This window comes from Sceloporus undulatus, chromosome 1 (assembly GCF_019175285.1).
Source record: "Sceloporus undulatus isolate JIND9_A2432 ecotype Alabama chromosome 1, SceUnd_v1.1, whole genome shotgun sequence".
Classification (NCBI taxonomy): domain Eukaryota; kingdom Metazoa; phylum Chordata; class Lepidosauria; order Squamata; family Phrynosomatidae; genus Sceloporus; species Sceloporus undulatus.
In genome coordinates, this window is record NC_056522.1 from 210322823 (window position 1) to 210333318 (window position 10496).

Below are 10496 nucleotides of genomic sequence, written 5' to 3' on the forward strand. Positions count from 1 at the left end.
CTGGTATTGAACTCGCAACCTTATGGTTTTGAGTGAGTGGCTGCAGTGCAGGCATTTAACCACTGCGCCACCAGGGCTCCTAACAGAAGCAGCAAAATGCAGGCCTAACATGTTCAGCTTTTTTCTCCTGTGTGGTTTTTAACACCTTGCCTAGATAAAGAAGCCAGTGGAACTTCAAAAGCTTGCAACATGTATATTGTGCATTTTGGTTGGCCAATAAAGGTATCGTTGTATGGTGGATTTTTGATGTTATTGGATGCTCATACATAGGCCAGCATCCTGTTAGTGACATACGCAAGTGTAATTCTCCATTATGTTTGTGTATATAGATTTTTGATCACTGCAGAATTTGGTATTCTCTTCTTTCCTCTGCAATGGCCAAAGTCCACACTCCTGCAAACTCACCATTTCACTTCAGTTTCGGTGCTCATGAAGAGCAGAGGGGATTGCAGAGCCAGACAAAGATTGATGATATCATCTGCTGAGTCCCCCAGAGGACCTGGGCAGAGCTTGGCAGAAGATGTCCTCAGTTTGTATCTGTCTATGGAAACATAGCCAGGTGCTTTTCTGACCCCACACATTCCCGGAATGGCTGGTGGGAGGGTATTAGTCAAGCAAAATGGTGAGTTCGGAGGAAGAGTATCAGAGTTCCACATGTGGAATTCTTACGCTAAGTACAACCATGGAAGATCTTGGCTATACTCATAAAGTGGTTGGTAGGTGCTTTGTATTTCCCCTTCTCAAACATTAAAAGGGGCATTTATTTATCACTTTAATTATATTCCACTTTTCTCACACTACTGAGATCCAAGGCAGCTTACCACATGCTTCAAGAACAGATAAAAGGAAAACTACAAGTTACAGTATTAAAATACAGTTTCACAAATCATCATACAAAATAAAATAAAATAAAATAAAAACAATTTTAAAAGCATAAAGAAGGGGGGAGGCAGTACTCCCACCCTATTAAATCTCCTCTTCCTCAATAGCCAGTCAGTTGCCAAAAACATGTCTGAATAAAGAGGTTTATTGCCTGCTGGCCAAAGGGCATCATAGAGGGAATCATACTAGCTTCTCTCAAAAACATATGGCAGAACCTGGGAGCAGCCATTAAGATCTTTTCTCATCTTCACCCAAGCAGCTTTAGCTTTCTATATGCTTCATTTCTACTCTACCTTCCTTCCCGTTAACTCAAGGCAGCATGCATAGCAATCCTTTCTGCCACTTTTATTTTCAAAACAACCATGTGCTGGTACTTGGCTAGCCCAAATCTACTCTCAGTACTCTATCTACCCCTGCCATTACAAACCCTCTGTTTTCCAGTAAAATGGTAAAAGACAAAGGTAATTTGGGAATGATCATTTGAGGAACCATAGAAACACTGTGATGTCATGAACAATGTTCAGAAAGAAATTCTACAGTGGTTAAGATGGGAGGGAAAGGCTGAGCAATGAAGCAGCAGCAAAGAAGCAAGAGAGAAACTTGCAAGGCAATGGGCAATTTGAAGGCCCTGAAGGATGTCCAGAATATCTTGTAGTAGTAAAATGTATAAAATGATCACGTGCATCATTTTTTACAAGAGCCACCAGTAAATGTATAAGTAAAGGAAGAAATAGAGAGAAAAAAAGCCTGAAATAAAGCCAAAGAGTGTGGTGTGGGCTGAATTTATTTATTTTGCATAGGATCCCATTTTCCTAAAATGGAATTCAAGGTGACTAAATGAAACTAAAAATATGTAAATCTGCAGCATGTGATGATTGAGCATTTGATATGAGATTCTAACCTAGCAGCCAGGGCCTTCAGGGTTTAGCTGGATGTACCTTTCCAGAACTAGTTGAGGTCCAGTTGAGTAGTTCAAGCCACAGTATTTTATTTATTAATTTATTAAAATAGTTACAGAGAGCAAACTGTAGGGCACATGTAACTGAAAAAGCTTTTCCATGACTAAAATACTCTGCTGACTCAATGGAATATTCTTGTTTCTATATGACCAAAGGGATAAAACAACTCCATTGGGCTACATTCCAGACCATTATCACAAGGATTGGTAGACAATTTCAAATACTTTCTTCAACTGTGTTTTTTTTCCAGAACAGGCTCAACTTGAGAATTTTTAGGTAACTGTTGAAAATGCTGCATCACTGCTGCATTTTCCCTATTTAAATGTTTCATTCCAGAGCCAAACTGGTATCAGAATAAAGAATCTAAAGTTGTCTGTATCATATCTTGGCACCTGCTGAATAACAAAAAAGCATGCAATCTTAAAGAAAGGGAACATGCAGAATGGCAGCCAGTGAATGAACAAGGGAAGAAGAGAACTGAAGATGCAAAACAAAGCAAAACAGTAGGCTGACAGTTCACAGGCTTATGTACAAGTATGTACACGTGTGTGAGGGCATGTGCATGTTTGTTTTCTCTGAGGGGAAACTTACATGCAAGGGATTCCACTTCCCAGCCTTCAAAGGTAGCAGAAAGAAGATAATTAAGAAAGTTAAGAAGGAAGTCACATACTACCAGAAGAAGAGAACACAACTGCAAATCTGACACAACTACTATGTTTCCTTTAGTTTTGAAATGGAAGATGCTGAGGGATCATGCCCCATTTGAAGCCACAACCTTTAGCCCTGTCTCTAAATTTTAGTATTCTGGGAGACAGTGTGGTAAACTCTCAGGACTGTTCTGCACACTGTTTTCAATGCAATACATGGTAGCAAACACAAATGATTGTATTACATAGATTACACATGGAGCTGAAGAGTTTATCAAATGGGAGGAATTTCTCTTAAATTTGAATTAAAAGAAAGTGGGGCCAGAATGCATTCACTTAAAGTCGCTAGTTTAGCGCAATTACGTGAATGTGCATTGCATTTGAACTGGCTTCCCATTGCCCCAAAATAGCATGCCATTGCCTGAATTTGCATGTGGCAGTCTATCACGCAATAACATTAAACCCCATGATTGCATTCAGATTGCCATTGGATTATACTTCCAATTTCCCTTGTCTGATAAACTCCTGAGTTGGCCGCAGCCTCAAAACAAGTGTACACTTAATGGCAACTACAGATCTCATACCACATATCCATTTGTGATCCTGAGAAACAGTCTCTCAGGCTTCACAGCAAACAGGTTCCAGGTATAAATCAAGGGAAGGCTCAGCTGAATACCTGCATTGGGATGGTGCAATTTCAGCCCAAACAAACTGCTGAGATAGTATTGAATAAACACATACAATGCAAGTTAGTGGTAAGACTTTGCCATGAAACATGAATGTCAGAGGTCTTTGGGGTGCTATCCTAACAGATTTGAATGAAAAAGAAAGTTAATCTCTTATGTAAAATTAGAAAGTAAGAAAACATAAATGATAAGAAAATACTGCAGTGATTCTTACCTTGCCTTTTGAAATAGCTTTATAAGCAGCCTTTACTATTAGATAGGACCAAAAACAGTGGAGAACTTGAAGTATCAGAAGTAAAATTATGAAAATCGACAAGGCAGGGAAGCCACCAACAATTTCGGGAAGTTCAAACATTGTTGTGTTCAATATCCTAAAGGAGAAAAGAAAAGGAGCCAAGGGAGTTGATGCAGCATTAGCAAAAGAGGTTTTATTTATCCATACAGCTTCCTTACCCCATGCAAATCAAAAAACTAATTCAAGGGCTTGATAGACAGCCCTTTTGGAGTGGCATCCCGCTGCCCCTTTCCTTGCTGGATCAGGGCTGTAGCAACCACACGTTACAGCCCCAAATTGGCACTTTGCCGGTGCTAAAAAGAATGGCAAAATGCATCTCATTTTAGTGCCTGCAAAAAGGCACCCTTTCTACCACCGTGGCTTTTTGTCGCTCCTTTGGCACAGCATGTCTAAATTGCCATGCAGTTGGGCACATGGCATGATGCCGGTGTCAGGGCTCACGGTGTCAAAATGCCACAGCCACACTCTGCTCCGATGCCAGCATTTAACGCTGGTCTGTTTAGCCCCTTAGTTGTGAAAGTAAGGCAGTATGTGAGTTGGTAACTCAAAGGAACTCATTTACCTCACCTTCTGTGATTTCCAAAATACACCCACAGAAGTGGGCTTCCAAGTCAATACAGAATTTGCATTTAAGTCTAAATGTCAGCCCATTTTATTCACTGTGCTTATAATCCTCCCTTCTCATGATGGAACTCAAAGCACAGCATGTGCGGTCTTCAAAGCAGTCTCTCACACATGAGATACATACCATTTATGTTGTTTATTAGAAATATTTATAAATGGCTTTTATGTCAACTGGACTCCCTTAAGCAATGTACACTTGTGCACTTCTCTAGTCTTCCTTTAGTTCAGAGACCCACAGTATGCACATATTTTGTAAGTATCTTTTAGTGTACTTGATTCCATCCTCTCTCCCCGCTCTCCATCCATTCCATGGCTATTTCTTCACATATCTTAACTGAACTTAACATTTGTCCTTAACATGTTACAGATACTTTCTGAAGATGTTGCTGATTTTTTAGATTGTGTCTCTTTCCCTTTAGGAAATAAGTGCAATGTATACCAAGAAAAGTACTCAAAGTTACCACAACTACCTCATCTTTCTATCTTAAGGAAGTGGCTACTATTCTGTACTAACAACTGAATAAATGCCAGTAATAAATAATAAATGACAGCAATAAAGGGACCCATGGCTGTTGTAGGCCCTGGAATACTTATTTGTTTCAGCTAAAATTTAATACTAACTCCACTCATATGCTTGACTGAAAGAAGATAAAATCCTGTATGGGTCAAATGCAACCACCAGATGGCGTATTTAGCACGTTAAACTTGCGTTCCTATATTGTACTCAAGCTGCTTAAGGAACTGACAAAACCACCTCTAAGTCTTCCTTGCCTAAGAAAACCCTGTAAAATTAATGGGGTTGTCATAGGTCAACAGGCGACTTGAAGGCATGTGTGTGCACTCTCTCACACACAGAGACTGATTTGGAAAGTTAAATTAGTTAGGGAAATTAAAAATAGCTTGTAGCCCAGCTTCTGGACATGAATCCCCTTCCAATGAATAGATGTGTGGCTGGAATAAAGCTTCATGAAGACACAGTTTGCAAAGTTATATTTTTGGACTATAGTGCCCAGAATCCACCAGCCCACATGAATAGTAAAAAAATTAGGAGGTAATACAGTTTTTAAAAGAAACACACTGTTTTACAGAATGGGGAAATTCATTATACAGTACAAAGAATTCATCTTATGCAAACTCCCTCTGCTGCTGTGCAAAGGAAAGAGTTTTGGCATAATGACAATTGTTGTTCGTTTGTCTAGAAATTCTGTACCAGATACGAGATACAGTACCCGCATTTTAGATATAATTTACATGTATTTTTATACTGTTATATTGTTATATGTATTGTTATATTGTTGTGCTGTGAAATGACCTTTGGTCAAAAGCAATAAAATTTGAATTTGAATTGGCACAAGTGAACTGTGCCAAACTTTCTCTGCAACACTGAGCAACCACATCAAGTTATCTCCCTTGGGCCAACTGACATTGCAAGATACTTTGACAGCAGTGTATCTTCTGTCAACCAAGTCCATCTTGTGTGACAGGAACAATAAGGTCTCCCAGCTGATTAAACTTGAGCACTTTCAACTCATTTGTCTCTCAACCCCTTTGAGTCACAATGGAAAGACATGGTTGTTTACACTGACTCAATAAAAGAACCAACTAATCCCAGGAATTGCACCAGGAAAATGAAAACACATGTCTATTTCTACAAGGCACTGTGTGTGGTTGAGAGGAATCCTATATAAACAAGGACATTTTTGCAAGATTCCTCATCCAACCATAATAAGGGAATCCTGGTCACACAGTGGTTAAATGCCAGGACTGCAGGCACTTATAGCCACAAGGTTATGAGTCTGATCCCAGGCAGGGCTCCAGGGTCAACTCAGCCTGGCATCCTTCCATAGGTTGCTAAAATAAGTACCCAGCTTGTTGGGAGTAATTACCTTACACACTGTAAACTGCTTAGAGAGTGCTTAAGTACACTGATAAGCAGTATAGAAATGTATTTGCAATAATAATAGTAACAACAACAACAATAATAATAATATTTTTGTTGTTACTGTTATTTAAGGTCATTTTTAACCCTGCTCAACAAATGTACAAAACATATTAACATGTGTTAATAAATATCACCAATTGTATAAAGTGGAAAAAATGGTGCCAAACTCTGGGTTTACTCATTAATTTTATCTGACACAGTTAAAGCCAAATAATAATACATAGCTTTCTGCTATGTTGTTTAATGCTTCTGTTGCAAAACTAGCCAGTCAGGTGAATGGATTTGCAATAGGCAAATTACCCAGGTCCTGTTCAGATTCATCTTGCAAAAACAATTCTCAAACAAAATGATTGGCACTTCAGACCAATGCAACCTGTCCTTTGGATAGGAAAATTGACCCTTTAGATGCTTTCAGACAACAAATTCAAGAATTCCTGACCCACTGGCCATGCTGGCTGGGGAGCTAACATCCGAAACATCTGGAGTGCCAACAGTTCTCTGTCTCTGCTTAAGGGGGTTAATTCTTCATATCTGAACATCAGTTAACAATGTGAAAATCACAGTCATTTCTTTCACACAAGGACTTTTTCAAATATGGCACTTGTGGAAAAACAGATAGGCAATCAAGCATGAAGATCAAATGGCAGAAGCACGCTGCTGATCAGCTTCTGCACACACTTATACATGATGTTCACATATGACAATGTATACTTTCCTCTCTCCCTTCATCTCTGTAGGAAAATTGACATGAGAAAAATGACACCAACAATGGCAATACCCATGTGTATTTTTTCCTCCTGGGTTGGGTTAAATTTGGAACTCTGCATCCCTTTGTGAAATGCCATTCTCCCTCTGCCTGTATTTGCACTGGGAAAACATGGATGAACCTACTTCTCACCCTACAACAGAATTTTTAAGAGGTGAACTTGGGACCCAGGCATGTACCCTAGTGCAGACCCTCAGTTTACCTGATAATGTACAGCACAGCATGTGACTGCTACCACTTTTAAGATACAATTGCACTGAGAATGAATACAACATTAAAAAACACTGCTGTGCTTGTACTGAAAGTCAACAGGCTGATAAAGAAACAACAAGAAAAAAGATTAAATAAAATATCTAGGGGTTAGAACACAGTGCTGCAAGTTTACCAGGCAACTTGCATTACCATTATGTTTTTACTTCTCAAATTCCTTAGGAAGAATTTCAAAGGAAGGTTAGATGTAAATGCATGATTAGGCAAGGGCCTCAGGATCAAGGCCACCCACAACTGTTTGTGGGAATTGAAATCATTGTGGAAAGTGGCACAACATGCAATCTGATGCAACTGTACTGAATATCTGTACTCCTGCCAACAGAGAGAGATGAAAAGTAGAAATTCTGCAAATGGTATTTCCATTCATACAAGTTATTACACCCTTATTCATAGTTATTATAATCACAGGTTCAAGAAATACACTAGCCAAAAAAGGGAGCTCATTCTAGTTCCAAGCCTTGGTACTACTTACTATGTGATGTATTACTGGTACAGCCTCAAACAGGTGTGGTCTAATGCAGGCTATCTGATGTAAGGAACTGGCAATTATTTTTTCCCACCAGGGACCGGCACTAGTCCAGGGGCCACCATTTTGAGTAACACGGGTTTAACGGATCTGTATACTCACTTTTAGTCATTCTGATTCCAACCCATTTCTTCTCACAAACCACCTTAAGAAATGTCATCCAGAATTCACCTGGCAACTGAAGTCCGACAACTCTCTTAGCCAAACTGATTCTTCAGTTTAAGAAGGCAACCACGGATCTTGAGAGTGCCAACCATACATCTTAGAGTAAGACCCTTTACCCATTTTTGCCCAAGCTATTCCATGAAAGAAACAAATTCACTCACCACAAAGGATATATTCCAAGCCTTGTAATAATGAAAATAATAGCAAACATGAGGAAGAGGAAATCACACAGTCTTTGAAACTTGCAGTAGTTTGCCATTTTTGCTGCCTGTAACAATGAACAAAGTGTTATCACCTTTATAAAATATTGCCTGTTCATTTGTTTTTTATGACAGGCAATTAATACCCAAATACACATGACACTGCACTGTGAATCTTCCAAGGATTCATGTAGTATCTCATATCGCATATAGTATGATGAACAAAAGTTGATACTATCCACTAGAACTTACCAACTTTTTGGACATTTCTATTGCAACATGCCATTTTTACATTTCTCAATTTGAGGTGTGTATCCTCGTTCATGTCCAAACCTAAATATGGTTATTCAAGTGTACTTACTTCTTAGTACTTACTTGGTTAGTAAGTGAACACTAGATTGCAGCTCAAGCCTTTCAAGTAAAGGTTATGCCTGAAAAGGATAGCCTTTTACCTTTACAGAGTTCCCCTCCCCATCTTTCTGGTCTCCTCTGCCAAATTTGGCCTATATATGCAATTTCTACTTGTGCCTTCCTCTCTGCCATGCCTTCTTGTGCACCAAAACATATACTGAAAGCTTTCTTCAGACTACGTTTCAGGACCGGGGGTCCTCTCATATGAGTCCATTACAGCACTCTGATATACTTTAACTGCCATCATCCCATTCTATGGAATGCTGAGGTTTGTAGTTTGAGGAAGCACTAGAGCTCTCTGCCTGAGAACATTGCATGTCCTTCATCAAACTACAAACCTCAGGATTCCATAGGAAGGAACCATTTCAGTTAAAAGTGGAACAATCAAACGATGATTTTCTTCTTTTTGTAGCTACTATTTCAGCAGTCTCAAGGCTTACAAAGTGGAACAACTCCAGAAAAAAACATCCATTTTCCACAAACACACATTACAGACTGCATTGTGGTTGGCTTAGGCCTTAAAAACATTAATGAAAACCTATGCATCAGATATGAGTTATACTCATTTCCCAAAACAGTAGTAGCAAGTTACAAATTTTTTTGTATTGTGTGTTTAAGACTTGAAATTCAAATAGCATCATGTGTCCACACTCTGATAACTCTGTCAATAAGCAACGGAGTGCTGTAAAAAGCACAATAACATTCAAAGCAGCTTATAAAAGTTTTAAAAACAAGAGTCTATGTCAAATACATATTAAAAGCAGGAATAAAACATGATACTAAGGCTTCAATTCTATGCACACTTACAAGGGAGTAAATCCCGTAAAATGCTGCACAACTTACTTGTGAGTAAACATGTCATACATATATTTGTGCTGTAAAATAACAGAAAGTAATCAAAAAGATATATTTAAAAACTCACACCTTAAAAGCAATCTGCAATCCTACAATTCTTTATCAAATGTCTGAAACAATGGGAGAAGTAACCTGGCAAATTTTAACATGGAAGGTATACCATGAGCGTGAAGGTACCTCTGTGCTTGCTTTCTGGGTCAAAGAACCGCCTCTGAAGCCAATCATGCCAACCATGTGGGAATAGGTAGCTTCTTAGATAATTTTGCCTAAAGTCACCAAAAACCCTTATTGCATGAGAAAAGAAAGCTGAAGAGGAGATGGAGTGTAGGGGCTTTCTCTGTGACCCTCCGCATGCTGTCATAACACTTTCATTCTCCATCCCAAAGGAGATGTAGTAAAAGTATGCCTTTTGTCACATAGATTTTCCCAGCACAACAAAAGACACACTTTTATGACTGTCTCCTTTGGGAAAAGAACAGAAGCAACAGGATGGAATATAAAGAGGCACAGAGAAAGTTGCTATTCCTCCACTAAGTTTTGACTTTCTTTTCTCATGTGATAAGCGGTTAAGTATCTTAAAAGTCAGCACTTTGAACTCCTCTCAAAATAGGCAACAATGGTCTGAAACACATGGCAAAAAAGAATGGCTTCTGGCTGCTTCAGGGGCATGGTGTGCAGACATGGGATTAGCCAGAAGCTGCTCTGGGGCCTCCTAAGGCAGTCTCAGGAAGCTGGACAAAGGAGCACGGAAAAAGGGCTCCTTGCCAAAAGGTCTATTTGGGACTGCTGTGGCAACCTGCTTTCAAAGCAGGCCATCTGGTCACCACAGTCCCACCACAGTTGGGGACTGACCTGGACTGAAGTGGCCAGAGGCCACTCCAAGCCACTGGTCTGCTTCACCTCAATGAAGATATGATTGTATGAATAAGCTTAAATTTTGGAGCTCCAGAAACTAGTCTGGATCCAATTTGGGGAGAAAGACAAGGTACAAGTGCAATAAATAAATAAATAAAAGTGTATGACTACTGTTATATTTTGAACTAATAGATTTCTTTAAAGGCAGCCCCACACAGAAAGCATTGCAATGGAAGTTGGAATTAGTTAGGTCTTGGATAATCAAAACCAGATCTGTCTCTTTCTAAAGAAGTTATAGCTGGTGAACCGGCCAAAATGTATCTCTCAACAATGCCTGAATATGAAGGATGGATCAGTGCAATTGTGTAGGCTTCAGAACTGTTCTTTCTGAAGAGTCCAATCTTGTCTTGCAG

The 10496-nt window shown here is 39.3% G+C and overlaps 2 protein-coding genes across 5 annotated transcripts in view; one reads left to right on the top strand and one right to left on the bottom strand.

Annotated features, from left to right (window-relative positions):
* Positions 1 to 10496, top strand: part of LOC121921681 (bile salt export pump-like) — a 390920-nt gene that overhangs the window by 169750 nt on the left and 210674 nt on the right. The gene's annotated exons all lie outside the window — the stretch shown is intronic.
* The window catches only part of CERS6 (ceramide synthase 6), a 140999-nt gene that overhangs the window by 2106 nt on the left and 128397 nt on the right, over positions 1 to 10496 (bottom strand). The window contains exons 7-9 of the mRNA XM_042446511.1: positions 7924 to 8030; positions 3389 to 3545; positions 2433 to 2456 (exon numbers count right to left, since the gene is read on the bottom strand). Of these exons, the coding sequence (XP_042302445.1) occupies positions 2433 to 2456; positions 3389 to 3545; positions 7924 to 8030 (288 nt within the window). The remainder of the gene's footprint in view (positions 1 to 2432; positions 2457 to 3388; positions 3546 to 7923; positions 8031 to 10496) is intronic.